Source organism: Primulina tabacum, chromosome 15 (genome assembly GCF_025594145.1).
Source record: "Primulina tabacum isolate GXHZ01 chromosome 15, ASM2559414v2, whole genome shotgun sequence".
NCBI lineage: Eukaryota > Viridiplantae > Streptophyta > Magnoliopsida > Lamiales > Gesneriaceae > Primulina > Primulina tabacum.
Window position 1 is genome coordinate 4798676 of NC_134564.1, and position 17950 is coordinate 4816625.

Sequence of the window (17950 nt, forward strand, 5' to 3'; positions counted from 1 at the left end):
AGCAACCTCCCATTCAAAATTTTTCCAGCAGCCATCGAATTCTTCAAGGTTTTTCAAGAAGGTTCCCTTCCCGTCTCTCCGGTGTTCGTCCTACGCGTAGTATCAAAGTTTTCGAGTGTTTAATCGTAAATGCATGCCCTAAAACGTTTTTTCTCGTCATTCACATCATTTTATGTTTAATTATGTGTATTTACGTGAATAGCATAAGCCTTATCATTTTTTGCATTTGGTCCGAAAATTTCATTAAAAACCTCCACCTTTCTTCATGTAATCTCACGATTTTGTTATGATTGAAGGGTTACTAGATTTTTGACGTTTAAGGATCATGTTACACCAATTTTTCGAGGAACTCTAGTGGGTATATCAGCTTTGGATCGAGGAAGGTAGGGCTGAATGAGTGTGCTTGGTTCTAAGGTCGAGTGATCACTAGATCAGGTAAATGGGGAGGGCTGCGGTGCAGGGGACGTGCCATGGATGTGGAGTGGACCCTGGTGGGTCTACGGTCACGGCCTGGAAGCAGCTCGTGCACAGCTGGTCTCGGGTTAGGAAGAAATCGATGAAGCTAGTCTAGATTTAGGGTTCAGCGAGGGAGTCTCGGTTGTATTGTGTACTACCGTGTGCATGGGGTTAGATTCCATGGTTAGGTCCATCCAAGAGAGTCAAGAGGTCATCTAGGAATGGGTGGTTCGAGGCTGGTCCAAGTTGGTTAGGTGTAGAGTCGAGTTTTTAGCTTGGTTTGGCAACTATGGTTCGGTCCTCTAGGGTGCAGAAAATTTCAGCAGCTGGTAGAGGTCTTTTGAAGGTCTTAGGTGGTTTGAAATAAGTGGTTTAAGGGCTGGTCACGTAGGTTCGAGTCATGGTTTAATTTGGAAAAGTTTGGTCGAGTTTCAGATTAATTCGGATTAAAACCAGGACCCCGGTCCAAGTTTTAAAATGAATTATAGAAATTAATGCTTGGGCCCGAGTTTACGTCTAGAAAATGGTTATGAATATGTTTTGAGGTGTTTTAAGTGGTTCGGTTGCCTTCGGGTCGAAAATTTGAGGTCCAGACGTAAAATAGTCAAGTAGGGTTTCCAAGGGCAAAATGGTCATTTTGCACCCGGGTCGAGTTAGCAGTCCTGGCAACGACCTGATCACAATTTGACATGTGTTAAATGTTTATGTTGCAACGTATATGATTTTTTTAGTATTATGAAAAATATGTCGCATGCTTGCTTTTAAGAAAAAGTTTACGTATATGCAAGATTTTTATAAGTAATGAATATGATGACATGTTTTGAAGGATGAGAGTTGATTGTGACTAATATGAATACGATTATGATGACATTTAAGGCCAATGCTCAGTGTATGGGTAATATTGTCGCTGATGTCCCTGCCGTCGGGTACCACAGTTATACGTAGATGGATCCATCGATAGGTTGATACGATAGAGCTGATACAAAAGTCACAACTAATGAACGGAATTCAAATAAAGAAATTGAACATGTATATGATGATATGTTGAGACATGTTTTGATGCGTTATGCTTTGTTATGATACGTTTACGTTCACAATTTTAAGATCATGAAATATATGTTGATTACAGTATTTTTCACTGTTGCATGTTATGTATATGTAATTGTTATAACGTTTATGATGTGTTGAGTCTTTAGACTCGCTAAGTTTGAACGATGTAAGTGAGCATATCGATGAGGAGACTGGAGGCGCCAAAGATTGAGTAGGCGGAGCTGGATGTACGCACGCTAAACCTATGACCTTATTTTTCCGCACATCATGTTTATGAGTTAGGAGAGATCATGTATGTTTTCATACTCTGTCATTTTTATATGTTGATGGTTGTCAGGAGTTTTGCATGTTTGACTTTTGAATCACGATGCTCGACCGTCTAGAGTTTGACGTTTGGTCGTATTCTTTTACTGCAGCATTTTTAATGATAGTTGAATACTTTTATTTTATGAATGTGTAAATTTCAGTTTTTATCGCATGCATGCATAAAAATGTTTATTTCAAAATTTAGCTTTTAAAAAATTAGTAGTCATTTCAGTTGATATAAGAGCAAGGGTCATGTATAGGGTTGTGTCACCGTCAGCTTCTGCAGCTCAGTCTTCAAGCCTCAAGTCTGTAAGTTTAAATGTTTTAAATGTATTAATGTTATCACCTGAATGTTTATATGATACATGTTTTTCAACGATTTACAGTATTTTTAGCTGTTTACACGAATTAAGGATTATATGTTTTGAAAACTAGATTAAATTGCATGATGGGTTACATTTAAAATTTGGGTTGTATTCAGATAACATGTCTCCAGACGCGCTCCCAACACTGATCGTCAAGATGATACTTTTGGAGGCGGTAGAGGGCTTCCACCACAACCATTTCCAGGAGATGTAGTTACCCGAGTCCTTGAGGGTATTGCTAGACTGATGGAGCAGGCACAACAGGCTCTAAGGCCCCAGATAGACGTCTATGAGCAGTTCAGAAGGCTCAACCCGAAGGAGTTTGGGGTTACTACTGATCCGTTCTTAGCAGAGGGTTGGATCCGGTCTCTAGAAATGCAATTTCAGTATCTAGACATGAGAGATAGAGATCGGGTCAGATGCACCGTATATATGCTGAGAGACGATGCATCCCTCTGGTGGGAAGGAGCAGCGCACGGGGTGAACTTGGCTACCCTCACGTGGGATTAGTTCAAGGAGGTATTCTGCGACAAGTACTTTCCAGCAGAGGTCAGGGGACGCCTGATGAGGGAGTTTATGAGTCTCTGACAGGGGAACTTGTCTGTGGCAGAGTTCATCAGGAAGTTCGACAGGGGCCATCACTTTGTGCCCCTTATTGCGAGAGATGCCGCCCAGAAGCTGAGGCACTTCATGGATGGCCTTAGACCCACTTTGCACCGGGATGTGATGCTGATGAGACCGGCGAGTTATGATGAGGCCACATCTTGTGATTTTCAGGCGGAGTAGGCCCTTCGGGATATCGATGCCGAGGTACAACGGAACAGGCATCAGGCCCAGCCTAGTTCACAGCTGCAGAAGAGGCAGTTTACCAGGCCACCGAGGCATCAGGGGCAGTAGAAGACCCATGGACAGTTTCAGAGGCCCGGACTGCAGAGGCCACCTCAGGCACCAGGGGCTCCTCAGCCGGCAGAGAGGCAGCCATGCAAGCAGTGCAACCGGTTCCACTTCAGCAAGTGTATGTGGGGAACCTTCAAATGCTTCATATGCCAGGCAGAGCGCCACAAGGCATTTGATTGACCTAGGAACAAGGGCTCCACTACTGGCAGAGCGTATGTGATGCACGCAGAGGAGGCCGAGGCGGAGCCAGACTCTACACTGATCACCGGTAACCTTTATGTTTAAGAATTTTTATTACAACTTCGATTGCATAGATTATTGTGTTTGTTGTGGCAAATTTTTTTTGAGATTGAGAACCTAGAATAAATTAGGCTGCATGTTCTAATAGGTGGACCTAAGGATTGAATTGTGGTAATAAAGAGCTTTAAGGACCAAAATTGCAATAACCGAAATCTCAGGGACCAAATTGCAAACAAATCATAAATTAGAGGTTGTTTTCTCTTTTTCGAAAATTTTGGGACCAAATTTGAATTTTCAAGAATTTTTAATATTTAAATTGACTAAATTCGAAATTTCATGAGGACTAAGATGCAATTTCGAAACTTTAAGGGACAAATTGCAATTTTCGAAAATTTCTAGATAAGTTTCGAAAATTTTTACGGGACACTAAAATTAGTCAGTGATTATTTGAGGATTTTGGGTTAATTACTGATAGAAAATCTCTTAAATTTCAACATGATCAGATTTGACGGTATATTTTGTCGCATGAAGGATATATATTTCATGTGTAGCCACGTATGCATTGCTAGATTCCGAAACTACACATTCATTTATATCCGAGTCATTTGTTAAGTAACTAGGAATCATACTGGAGGCTATGAATTTGGGATTCAGAGTTTCGATTACGTCCGGGGATCAGATGTTTACCTCGCATATAGTGAGGAGATTGGAGCTTCGGTTGCAGAAAAATACGATGCAGGCAGATTTGATTGTGCTACCGTTACCAGAGTTCGATATTATTCTTGGTATGGACTGGCTTTCTTTGAACAGGGCTGCTATAGATTTTTGTCAGAGGTCAGTATCTATCCGACAAACCGGCGGTCATCCATTTATTTTTGAGGTAGCCAGACACCAGCAGATGTCGTACATCATTTCTTGCATCTGTGCGAGGAAGCTTATGAGGAGAAGCTGCCAAGCATTTTTGGCGAGTATTGTGACAGAGACTGAGCCAGTTAGCCAGAGGCTAGAGGAAGTCGAGGTGGTTAGCGATTTTCCCAGAGTTTTCTTTGACGATGTTTCAGGCGTTCCGCCAGACAGGGAGGCTGATTTCTCTATAGAGCTGATTCCAGGTACAGTGCCGATCTATAAGGAACCTATTGTCTAGAACCTATAGAGATGAAAGAGCTGAAGGATCAGATACATGATTCGCTAGGTAAGGGTTTCATTCGCCCGAGCTTTTCTCAATGGGGTGCACAGGTATTGTTTGTTAAGAAGAAGGATGGCATCATGCGGCTATGCATCGATTACAGGGAGCTAAACCGAGTCACAATCAAGAGTAAGTATCCACTGCCCAGGATCGAGGATCTATTTGATCATTTTCTGGGAGCATCAATATTCTCGAAGATAGATTTCTGATCAAGATACCACCAGCTGATGGTGAGAGAGTCTGACGTGCATAAGACGACTTTCAGGACGCGTTATGGGCACTATGAGTTTATGGCGATGCCCTTCGGAGTGACGAACGTGCCAACGATCTTCATGGATCTCATGAATCACGTGTTTCAGCCGTATTTGGATCAGTTCGTCATAGTTTTCATAGATGACATACTGATTTATTCGAAGAGCAGAGAGAAGCACATTCAGAATCTGAGGACCGTACTGCAGACTTTATTGGACAGAAGGCTATATGCCAAGTTCAGTAAGTGCGAGTTTTGGCTAGACAGAGTGGCACTCTTGGGCCACATCATATCCCGATACACTCGGCCTCTCAACAAGAGATTCACGTGGAAGACACACCCATTTAATAGTCTGAATCAGTCTGACTCCTCTCTCAGCGCATATCGATCTATCTGAAGTATCTTTGATTTCTGTCGAAGAAGTTGTGCAATCTCTTTCTGACTTTGATCAGGGAACAACCCACATGGAGATCTCTTCTCCTCCAAAGTCTGAATCTGCTGTTGATCCCGCTCAAGGCATTCCCCAAGAATCGTCAGTATCTTCACCTGCTGTACCTAAGGATGATACTGAAACTCTTGCTTGCTTGCCTATAGTCTTTTATTCCTGAGGATCCATCGACCGGTCTTGTGGCACAAGAAGTCCCCAGCAAAGCAATTCCCATTTCTTCTATTGCTTATTACCCCTAAGTTTTTGTGATTGAAAAAATCAAAACAACACCTAATTGTTTTCAGGAAACAACCGAAATCTATCTTGAACAATAAGAACGCTTCAACCGCTTGCAGCATGTCAGCAGCTTAAGTAGTTTTCAACCATTCAAAGTTTTCCAACCGGATACTTAAAGACTTCAACCACTTCATTTAAGGAGCTATCTATTGAACTCTTAATGAAGAACATTCTCTGACCGGCTCAGGACATTCAATGGTTTTGAATCGCTACAAGTCAATCATGTCTTGTTCCAGTCCCGATAAAGATTTTCATTTATGTTACTATCCCAAAATGGAAAGATTATTCAATTATCCTACAAGTTCTGATGGAGATGACAGTTACTATAAAGAGGATATCTAACAATAACTCTTTAGAGGAACGAGATTCAAAGCTGCACAAGCAAAGAGAACATTAAATGTTTTCACAGCTGATAGTGACACATCATTTTACATATCCTTTGCCAACCGTTGGACTGATGGCCTATATAAATGAAGAGTTGAAGAATGCAAGGAGACAATCGCTGACTTTTGCACTATACCTAATAAAAGAATTGCAACCGCTATATTGCCACATCACCAAGCTTGCATATCAGAAGATATTGAGCGCACTTAAAGTTTCATTCTTTATAGCTCATCCAAGTGCACACTTATCAGAAATCTATCTGATCAATCAAGGATCAACCTCGTGCTATTCAAGCATACTGTTTCTTTATATCAGTAACCGTTGGATTATTTGATTAACTGAGTAGTTTGGTGAACCGAGGGTTCTTAAATATCCAGAAATATAAAGTGATCACTAAGAGTTCCAATAGATGTGAAACGTCTACTATTCGTTTTCTTAAAAAGTACTAGAATTTTTTTTTTAAAACCTCATATAGCATTCGGCCAAATCATAAAATATTTTGGAACCATTTTAAAAGTAAAACAACCAACTATTTTACCAAATCTAAAAATAACATTTGAAAAGTATAACACATACTATAACCTCTCAAAAACCACTCATAAATAAAATGTCGTAAAAAAAATATCTTTAACATCACTTAAAATCATGAATCGTAAACTAGTGCGGAAAACTAGCGTAGGTCCTCGGGTTATGTGCATCTTCAGTCCAGCAAAGTCAACCATCAAGACCTCCATTAACATTATTATCATAATCACATGTATCAATCACACCTAGTGAGTCTAAAGACTCAACACATCATATTCTTGATAACAAGTACTACATATACAGATCACATACGACACTGAAAAATACTTGTACTTTAAAATATCGTTTTCATGAAGATGCATAAACTTAAAACATAAAATTTTCATAAACATTTTCATGATGCATAAAACTTTAAATAAAAACGTTTTCATAATCTTATGCATAAACATTTTCATACACATTTTCATATAACCTTAAACATATTCATATTCGTATCCATATTCATATCAACATATTCGTATCAACATATTAACATATTCATATTCATATTCGTGTTTGTTGAATTCAGATCGTGATTGTGACTCGTATTCTTAAACGTATTGGGCGATGGAACCATCTATTCGTATTCGTATCAATAGAAACACGATCGTCGGGCTCCCACTGGGACCACAATCCTCACGATATTTCCAACATATTTAGTCACAATCCCTTCACGTCCTTCAACATTTCTTATTTCCATCACTTAATAAAAACATGCATATAATATCATTTTTCTTTTAAACCAAGCATGCAACATATCTTTTAAATGTCCAAATTAAATCATAAAATTCATGAACATTTTAAAAAAATCATAATTTAACATATTAAAATCATAAGTATCCATAAACATTTTAAAATAAACATTTTTAACAGATTAAAATTCGTAAACATTTAAATAAATGTTTTAACGTATAAAAATCATAAAAAACCATAAACGTTTCAAAATAAACATTTTAACATCATAAACGTTTAAAATAAATATTTAAATCATAAACATTTAAAATAAACGTTTTAACATATTAAATCATAAAACATTTAAACATATTAACATCTTAAAAATCCATAAACATTTAAAATTGACATATTAACATATAAAAATTCTATAAACATCCATAACCATTGAAAATAATCATATTAGCACATAAAACAGCATTCAGGACATTGTCATGACGTTTACTAATTTCTATGTGTAAAAAGACCGTTTTACCCCTAGACGTAAACTTTCACGTTTTTGACTTTTTCTTAATTATATTGACTCTAACATGTCCCAAATAATTATTTAAGCTTACAAGAATTTTCTCATATTTTTATTTAACTTAAATCGAGGACTTTTAAATTAATCTTTAAATGTGACATATTAATGCTTTTTAATCCCGAATTAAACCAAACTTTAATATAAAATTTCCAAATTCAAAACTTAGACTTTTAATAATTATTTGAGCTTAAACGTAATTTTCCATAATTTTATAAAGCTTAAAACGAGGCGTTTCAATTAATTCGTTAATTAGCGTTTCGTGCGACGATTAAATCCCGGATAAATCCAAAACTCGTTATTTTGGTCCCAAACTTTAAACACAGCATTTTTATTATTTATTCTACCCTTTCAAGTCATGAGCCATACTCGTGGACCCATGGATTCAATTTTAGCTTTATTAATTTTGTTTTTGACCCTTTATCGAACACACCGAGCCATCTCCTAATTTACTCGAGCCACGCCCGAGCCACCTCGAGCCAAACCCGAGCCAACCCATCTAGGGATCCTCTTGATCAAGCCCAAGCCACTGACCAGCCCCTTAAACCCTCGGAAAGCCTGCTGTCATTGAACCCGATTGCATGTGGGTGTGTGAGTCTCCTTGTGTGTCTTGTACTACTAACCCAACTAGGACTCTCACAGCCAAGCCACCACCGATCCCACCTGACCATAACCAACCCTGGACTATGGCAAGACCCTACCCAAACTAGCCCAAGCCCTGAACACAAGCAGCGAAGCTCTGAACCAGATGACAGGAACCTGCGCACTTGATGGTTTCATGTTCTTGCTCGGCTCTACTTGAACCAAACCATACCAGCCCCTATCCCAGCCCTTGTGTACCCTCCTAGGACCCTAAGGACCTAGCCCAGCCCAGCCCAAAGCCCCCAGACCGAGCCACTTAACCCTGGACAAGCGCTGAACCCTGCACGATACATGCTGCACTTCTGAGTCCTTGATGGATAGGACTCCTCTCAGCCCACTTATTTCGAACCCTAGCATGATTAGGACCTTACCCTTGACTCCCCCACGGCCGTGGCTAGCCCTGGAACCAAGCCAAGACCAAGCCAAGACATCATGACCCAAAGCTGAACCCTTATGCTCACGTGACAGGATTTCATACCAGCTTGTGTGTTTTCGTTTGCAGCATTGTTAGTGATATTCTAAGGCTCTTAAATCATGTAAAACGTTGTTTGATCATACCCTATATCATGGCAGCCCCTTACACAATACAAACACATGATTTCGGTAAATAAAAACTCAAGTTTAGAACCCATGTGCATGAAATTTCGAAAATAATTGTCATGGCCCTTGATTTTTCATTCAAAACATGCAATAAATCATAATATGGTGTGATGATGTTGAAGGAAAGAATATGGCGTGCCTTTACGTTTTTAACGCACGATTTTTCGTTGACGATTGAGGAACGACAACGAGGAAACGACGGCTTGAAAATCCTTGCAACTATTGATGCTTTTTCCTTCAACTCTCACTTGTGTGTGCAGTGTAAAATTTGAGGAGTTGTGTTGTGTGCAAATCTGAAGTGGCGTGTGAATTGTGTGGGTTAAGGGGTGGGTTTAACACTTTAAATAGTTCTTAATTAAGCTTATGCCCAATAAGCATACAAATTAGGCCCACTAATGCTTAATTAGAATTTAATTAAAATATTGAAATAGTTTTGTTTAATAAAGTTTGTGAATTTATTAGCCGGGTTGCCAAAACGTTCGTATTTTTGTTGAAAAACCAACACCGATAAAATTTACGTTCCGGTGTATAAAATCATCTCAAAACTCTATATTTTCAAAAATAAGAAAAAAAAGCATCACCCTTAATTTAAATAATTAAAAACAATTTTTTAATAAAAATATTTTCTATTTTTCAGCCCTCGGTCTTCGTTCCTCGATCGCAACTCGAATAACCTTTAAAAGTATATTTTAATGCAATCATGTAGAAAAATATAATTTAAACATATAAATATGCACAACATATTTAATTCATGCAATTTAAAACATTTAATTAAAATACAAAATGAATTTAATAATTGCATGCATGTGGTTCGCGTGGACTCTTAAATTTTCGGGGCTTTACAACATGCAATGTGATAAGTTCTGATTAGTGGGTTGTTGCAACAGTTTGTAAAGCCAAATTTTTTTAGTGGAATCCTTCCTGAAATGGAAGAAGGGGGGTGACGTAGGAGTTTTATCTCTGAACATCCACGAAATCATGTGTCTTTACTTTCTGCAATTTCTTACATTTTGAAAACAAGCTAGCCAACAAGTTGAAGCTATCATTAGAAATTCGGAACCGTTTTTTGTACTTTTCAAGTGGTTCATATTTCTAACAATTCGAGAAAAGTTTCAACCGCCTAAAAACAATTGTAAGAAAATTTAAAAACGTCAATTTCTTAAAGAGTTTATTCACATCTCTCATCCTCTAAACTCTTTCTCGATCCTAACAAAAACCCTCTATGATAACATTTGTTAGGATCAACGAAGGTGTTTGGAAGAGAGCATGAATAAACACCTCGAAACATTTTACTTCTTCTTGGAGCTAAAGGAATCTCGACTGGTGTTAATAGGCAAGATCAAATCTCGCTCTTCTAGGTTCAACAGACTATTTGAATAATCAGTTGGAAAAATTCCAGCTGAATTTAGTGAACAAATATTTATCAAAATCAATAGACTGAATTCAGTGAACAACTATGAAATGAAAGTGCATTTGAAAATAAATGACACAAGATTTTGTTTATGGAAGTTCGGAAGACAAGTTTTCCTATATCTTCACTTCTTCTGTTTCTAGAAGGATTTCACTAAAATAATTTGATAGTTACAAATATTGCGACTACCCACTACAGTAGGACTTATCACAGTCTAACTGAAACTATTAATATCAACTTTTACACAACTTAAATGAATCTAAAAAGAAAGACTCTTTCTTATTAGTAACAAATTACACTTGAAATAATAAATATTTGTTACACTTTAGAGTAGATGATCTTCAAATTAGGTTACATAGAACTTTATGCGATTGCTTGTAAATATCAGCATAGCTTGAATTTTCTCTAAAATCTCATATAATAGATGCAGCTGATTGTAGAGTGTAGAGCATTTTCTGAATCTTGAGAAAACTTTGTATATAGAGATTCCCACGATTAGATTTAAAAGACTACAATGTCGTGACATTAAACCACCACAATGTTTTTTTCTCTATTCCCAAGACATTCTATGATGATCTAATTTTCAATTTATGATCTTTCACCAATTAAGGAACATATAAAAGACTACCCGACGTTACGATTCAGTGGAGATATTATATTAATTAGTAAATACTTCTTTTATTTGAATTCAATAGACCCATAAAAATTAAGAGGAGGTCTTCTGTAATATGTGCGAAGGATCTCCGAAATATAGTTTGCTGAATTATAACATTTTTGTATTTTTACGATATGTAACATATCGAAACAACTTATAAATACCCAATAGAGAGTCGTCGTCTTGATTTTTTTCTTTATATTATATTTTTATTTACTACATAAATTAAAGCCGTCAAAACGGGCTAGCCCGTTTGGTTACAGGTTGGGGCGGACCGGCTCCACAAATTTTTAAATTTTTTTTTTTTAATTGTAATATTTCAATGATTTAGGTATGGTTGATAAGTTTCGAAATTTTTATGCATAGTTGATGAGTTTGGAATAAATTGTATTATTTATAATTATTTATTATATTTGATTAATTTTTCAAGATTTATATTATTCATGATGATTTATATATATGATTGATGAATTTGTAAATATTTATATTATTTATAATGATTTATGTATGATTATCAGTTGGTGAATTTTGAAATATTAATATTATATATTTGAAATCGAGTACAATATTTTACCCTAAAACAATGTATGAAATCGAGTAATATATATTTGTATTATTTGTACAAGATTTTGACCATATAAGATACCCAAAAACAAATATTTTACTCTAAAATTTACATTTTGCATGAAAAAAACTTATGTGAGACGGTCTCACGGGTTGTATTTTGTGAGACGGATATCTTATTTGGGTCATCCATGAAAAAGTTTTACTTTTTATGCTAATAGTATTACTTTTTATTGTGAATATCGTTAGGGTTGACCTGTCTCATACATAAAGATTCGTGAGACCGTCTCACAAGAGATCCTACTCATACATTAAATGTTATTTCTCAGAGGCAGCCCTGAGGTGATCAATATGGGGCCACCGCACAGGGCCCCCAGCTGGATAGGGCCTAATTAAAATGGGGCTAGGGGTATTTGCCACAAAACTTTAAAGCGCAATAGTTGCAACGAGAGTAACGCAAACCATACACGTACATGGTAATGTTGTTCTCTCGAGAGTTCCAGAAAGAATACAGCTGTGAGGCCACCAACCAGATTTATTCTCTTGTTAAATTTTATCATATTTATATATCTTTTTTATCTGGAAAAAAAAAAGATTTTGAAGAGGGGACCCTTGAAAATTTCAGGGATATACCTTATTCTTGTTTACTGATGTTTAATTTAATTGACTTTGTTCTTTATTTGAAAATTATATATTTTTCTGAAAGGAAACTGATTTTTTTTTTTGGCATTTTTTTTGGTTTTTTTTTTTTGGTTTTTTTTATGAGAAATGTAAAGTGTTTACGAAAATATCGATCAGTTAGTCTAATAAAATCAAAACAATGATATAAAAAAAAAATTAAAGTTGACACTCTATACACATAAGTACAAAATTAAGGTTGTTTTTGAAATTACATAACATAGATAAAATATATTAAGTGTATTTGTAAAGAGATTATTATATTATTAATTTTTTCATTTTGTGAAACGTGCTTCTCTTGAAAAATGGAGTGTGAATGGTCAATTGAATAAATTAAACTTATTATTTAAAAAATAATTTAAAATTGAAACCTTTTTTTAGTATATAATATAATATATATATAATATTATCAAATTTCAAATATTTAGAATAACTACTTTTGATGTCATGATAAATTTTTAACATACCAATAATACTCATTTAAAACTATAAAAATAGTCTATTTTTATTTAATAAAAAATATTATAAAAATATATTTTAGTAAATTTATGTAATCCTCTATATCATTATCATATATATCTATTTTTCAAAAATTTAAAAACTACTTAAACATTTATTTAATCTTTTATCTAAATTTTTAACATGTATGCATGCAACACGTACAAATGATCGCTTGTGTGTGCGGTCCATCTACAACTATTATGTACTTTTTTGGTGAGTGGATTGTGTCCAAGGGACCCCAAAACAATCGGGTTTCCAAAATTTGCTATTTGCTTCTTCTTTTTACGTTGATGTCTCATCGATCAATTTAAAGCTATTATTGATATTTGTGGGTGAGTAGGCCACAATGCCAGCCTGCATTGGTGCCTACAGAATTTGTTCGGTTGCATGCATGCACTCTCTCTCTTATTGCTTTGCGCCTTTTTTTTTTTTTTTGATATCCTAATCTAGGAGATGTGGAAGACTCGAGCTGGAATCAATAGACGGAGAATTCCAGTGAGACAATTGGGCCAAGCCCTCGGTCTCGTCTCTTATTGCTTTTTCAACCAACATAAATATATATTTTTCAGAGAATTTAAATTAATAAACCACGTTACAATTTATTATTTCATCCTCATATGTATCTTCTATAAATAGGTTTATTTCTTGTATCTTATTCAACAATCAAATTTCAAGAACTAAAACTCAATAGTTGAGTAGTCGACTTTCTGGTTTCAATGGCCATTTCCAAAGCTCTTTTGGCCTCAATCGTTTTATGCCTTCTTCTTGTCCATCAAGTTCATTCACATTTGGTAATTCGTGATGTTTTTTTTTATATGAGCCAGTTTCTTGATAAGTTAAAAGTCTTTTACTTGTAGGTAATAATATTAATGTTGCAATCTTCTTGCAGACTAGCAGTGGAGGTGTAGCAAGTTCCAACATCCCAAGAATAAGTAATATATCATACTTTGCTTTATTACCTATCGCCCTTCACTAAGTAGGTTCATTCAGTTTCTAGGTTTTGGACTTATGTAGACAATTTTCCATTAATTTTCTGAAATTTTAAGGTTCAAAGTTTTATAGTCGAGCCCAAGTAATGATCGACTCGGTTTACTTTCCGCCAAATTTGGGATACGATTTCTTGGCCATGGCCGGAATAATGGGCTAGCGCTGCAAGTGATTCGAGATGCTAAGCTACAGTTCAATTTGACATTCATATTTGTCAAATCGAGTGCATGTGGAGCTTGAGACAGGTTGCATGTAGATTGAAGAATGTATTTGAATTTACCCATATGGATGGATTTGAAATCCAGAATAATTAGTTGAGCATTTGAAATGAATTTAAAATCCTTAGCTTGTACAGGAGCATTAATCGCCACACTGAGTCGGCAGCCCCTGATCATAACATTAATCTGCTTTGTTATATTCATATAATTAACTATGTTATGTGTGTAGATTGTGGTGGAGCTTGTGCAGCTCGGTGCCGACTATCGAAAAGGCCAAATCTGTGTCAAAGAATCTGTGGGACGTGCTGTTTCCGGTGCAACTGCGTGCCACCGGGGACTTATGGAAACTCTGCAGCCTGCCCTTGCTACGCTAGTCTCACTACTCGGAACAACAAACGCAAATGCCCATAAATTATTATAGGAATCTGTTTATTTCTTTCTTTCTTTCTCCCAGCAGAGTCCATTTATCAGGCTTAGATGGATTCTTGAATAACAGTGTGTCCTAAAGATTTGTACAAGTAGTCTTGTGCTGAGCTCTCTTTGTTCTGACTTTGTTTTCTTCAAATATGTATGGCACTTAAAATACTGTTTGGTACAATATTAATTCTCTGCCTTGTTCTTATTTTCACGTTCTAATGGTTCTTGTACTGATAAAAAATAAAAAATAAGTTAAGGAGAAATATGGTGTGACGAGAAGAAAACAAAGTTTATTTAGAAAGAATTATGAACAAACTTCATATAAAATTTTTATTTGGGATGGACAAGATTCTACTCTATTAGAGACCTGATTAAAATTAAAAATATACCGACATGTAAGTATCTTGAAATAGCATACAAAGTAGCTGGTTTACAAAGAGCTAAAACAGAACACTTGCTAATAAATTTCATAATAGAAACATAATAAGTATGTCAACTACATACATATCACCCCATTTCTTGCTTTCCTGACAGCAAATTTTAATCTTTTAAACAGACTCACACTGTGAGATTTTTTGTAAGAATCCCCTCAAATGTGATTCCAGGGCCAAAAGCCAAGATCAATCCCCATTTGTTATCCACCTTTTCTTCTTCTTTCTTGACATTTTTGACCTCTTCTAACATATACTCCAGCACATACACAATTGTATTACTACTTGCATTTCCATAATCTGCCAGAGCCCTTCTACTGGCATTCAGTTTGTCTGGAAAAAGCTCCAACTTCTTCTCCAACTGGTTTAAAATTGCCGGTCCTCCTGGATGAACAGCCCAAAATAATTTGTTATAGTCTTTTTCAGAAAATCCAGCAAATCCCATCAGTTCGATACAGAAATCTTGGATATTATCTTGAATTATCTGTGGGAGCTCCCTTTCCAGCATGAAACTTATGCCTTCTTCGGTGAGTCTCCCTTCAATAACCTTTTCTGTATCTGGTAAGAAATGTTGCAAGGATGTGTGAAGTTCAAAAAGTGGCTTTTCGAGATTTAGAGTCGGGTTCGAGCCAATGATCATGGCTCCGGCCCCATCACCAAACAAAGCAACTCCAACCAAATCATATGGCCTTTCAGCACTTGGCGGCTTGTATCCAATAATGGTAGTTTCTGAGGTTGCAAGCAAGACGCGACTTCCAGGATTGTTCTCAGCAATGTCTTTGGCTACTCGAAGACCAGCCACTCCACCCGAGCATCCTGAGAAGTAGAGCATGACCCTGCGAGTTTTTGGTCTGAGGCCCAGCCCTTTTGCAAGGTAGATATCGCCACCAGGCATTCGGGCTTCGCTGGAGGAGACGTATACTAAGTGGGTAATGTCTGAAACTGGCCTGCCCCATTTCTTGATGCAAGATTGTGAGGCCTCGATAGCCATTTTCGTGACAGCTGAGTTGCAAATGTCCAGCCTTTGCTTGACTGTTGGAACCCCTTCAATGGCTAGTTCAGGATACTTTTTAAGGATTTCTTCTGACATTACTACATATCTGGTCTTAACAGTGGTTGTCTTGCCTGTCGAGTCAATGACAGTGTAAAGAAGTAATCACCACATAGTAATATTTAATTTAATTTAACTAGAAAAATATAACACTTTACAATAAATCATTATCAATCTGGTGTAACCGATAAAGAAATCATCTTATTGTTCTGACTGATAAAAAGTACTCGGGATTTACCGAGGATCACTACTTTTAACGGGCCCAGATTGAACTGGGATTGATGGAGTAAGACGAACAAAATCATAATCTTAGACCTAAACTAGTCCCTGATTTTTTCAAGCCAACAAGAAGGGAAGATGAAAAAGAAAAGCTACAAAATATGAAAAGAAAGAAAGCTTACAGAGCCGAGTGAGCTTCTGCTTTAGGTCGGGGTCGTCGCAGTTGGTGTTTTTGAAATAGCCATCAACCAGAAACTCTTGCATCACAAGCTGGTGAGGAAAGGCTTTGCCAATGGCTAGAATCACCGCTTTTTCGGGACTGGCACTCTTCAGGCATGGTTTCATCTCTTCACTTCCCATTACTCTTTCGATCAATGGCAGATAACTTCAAAATGCTTACAGAAACTTTTTTTTCTTGCAAAGTAGTTGGCATAAATTGCTTCTATATATACACACAGCTTCTTATGATTGAAAAGATGAATGAAAAAATAGTTTAATCATTGCAGGAACAAAACGATGGAAGAGTGTAACAGTTTTTTACATAACCTTAACAAAATTAGTTTAGGGGTGACAAATACATGACCTGTGATAGGTGGAGGTTTGGTTTAGGAAAAATTCCAACATTCAGTTCCACTTTCCTTGTCGTAGACTATGAACATTAGGATGAATATTTATTATCACATATGAGGCTCATACATGTTTTATTGAACCTTAGATAAATGTCCATCTTTATATGCATAATTGGATCATGCGGTAAAAGTGGCATCTCAACGCTTCAAATCAAGAACCAAAGTTGTGCTAATATTCAAGCCAACAAATTTGAATTCAAGGCACATTATTTTTGACAAATAATTAAGACATGTTTTGTGTTAGTAAAAAATGGTTGGTTTAATTATGTAAGCAATTATGTTTATTTTTTTTGTTTTCTTCCCTAAATTTCACATATAAATATACATCTATTGTTCATTTCAAAATACACGAAAAACACAAAATCATCTCATCTACAATCATAAGTGTAGAAGTGAGATAAATGATTTAATGTGAGATTTCTTTAGGAGCGTTTATACTTTGTATTCTCAATTCTCTGGTCTTATTTGTTATTAATAAAAAAGTGATTTCCTTGAGAGGTTTAAAGTGGACGTAGCCCAAATTTTGGGTGAACCACTATAAATATTGGTGTTCATATTATTTCTTGTTGATATTACTTACAATATTCCACTGCGATGTTACCTCCTTTATTTTTATGATATCCCAACAAATGGTATCGGAGTACGTGAGCCGAAATTTCCAACAAATTTACTTCATATTTTATTTTTAGTATTCATTTTGTTTCACGAATTTAACTTCGGGACCACTCTAGTAGTTAACAAATAAGCTCGATAAACTAGTAAATCAGACATTTTCGCAGTTATTTATTTTCAGTGGACTAGCAAAGCTAGCAATTCAAGAATTAGTCTTAACAACCTAAAAATTTTTAAGGACAACTCAAGTTCAAAGTTTTTAAAAGAGTTTATTTATCTCCTCTTCTAAACTCTAATTCGATCCCAACAAGCAGTATAAAAGCGGGTTTTTCTTGAACTTTGATAACTATATATTTATAATGACATCTTTGAACAAGATTCCGATGTTTTCAAAAGAAGAATATGATAATTGGAATATTCAAATGCATGCACATTTGGGTGCACTAAATGATGACTTGTGGTATGTCATCAGTTGGAATATTCGAATTAAGGCACATTTGGGTGCACTAAATGATGACATGTGGTATGTCATTAGTGACATTCCAATGAAAATTCTAAAAGCAAGAAGTCATATCAGTGTCTAAGTGTGCTCCACAAATGGTGGAAAAACATCAATCGGAGTGGACTGCATAAGACAAAAAGTAGGATAATCTCGATAATG

At 36.1% G+C, this 17950-nt stretch overlaps 2 protein-coding genes across 2 annotated transcripts; one reads left to right on the forward strand and one right to left on the reverse strand.

Moving 5' to 3' along the window:
* The first annotated feature begins 13350 nt into the window (after positions 1–13350).
* LOC142527666 (snakin-2-like) lies at positions 13351–14463 on the forward strand. The gene is made up of 3 exons (XM_075632546.1): positions 13351–13516; positions 13615–13657; positions 14160–14463. The coding sequence occupies exons 1-3, from the start codon at positions 13442–13444 to the stop codon at positions 14339–14341; spliced, it is 300 nt and encodes a 99-aa protein (XP_075488661.1). The 5' UTR covers positions 13351–13441; the 3' UTR covers positions 14342–14463.
* Positions 14464–14788: 325 nt separating this feature from the next.
* LOC142527665 (type III polyketide synthase B) lies at positions 14789–16966 on the reverse strand. Its single transcript, XM_075632545.1, has 2 exons — positions 16231–16966; positions 14789–15903 (listed from the first exon to the last, which is right to left on the reverse strand). Exons 1-2 carry the CDS (start codon positions 16406–16408, stop codon positions 14906–14908), a joined length of 1176 nt encoding a protein of 391 aa, XP_075488660.1. The 5' UTR covers positions 16409–16966; the 3' UTR covers positions 14789–14905.
* Between the last annotated feature and the right edge of the window lie 984 nt (positions 16967–17950).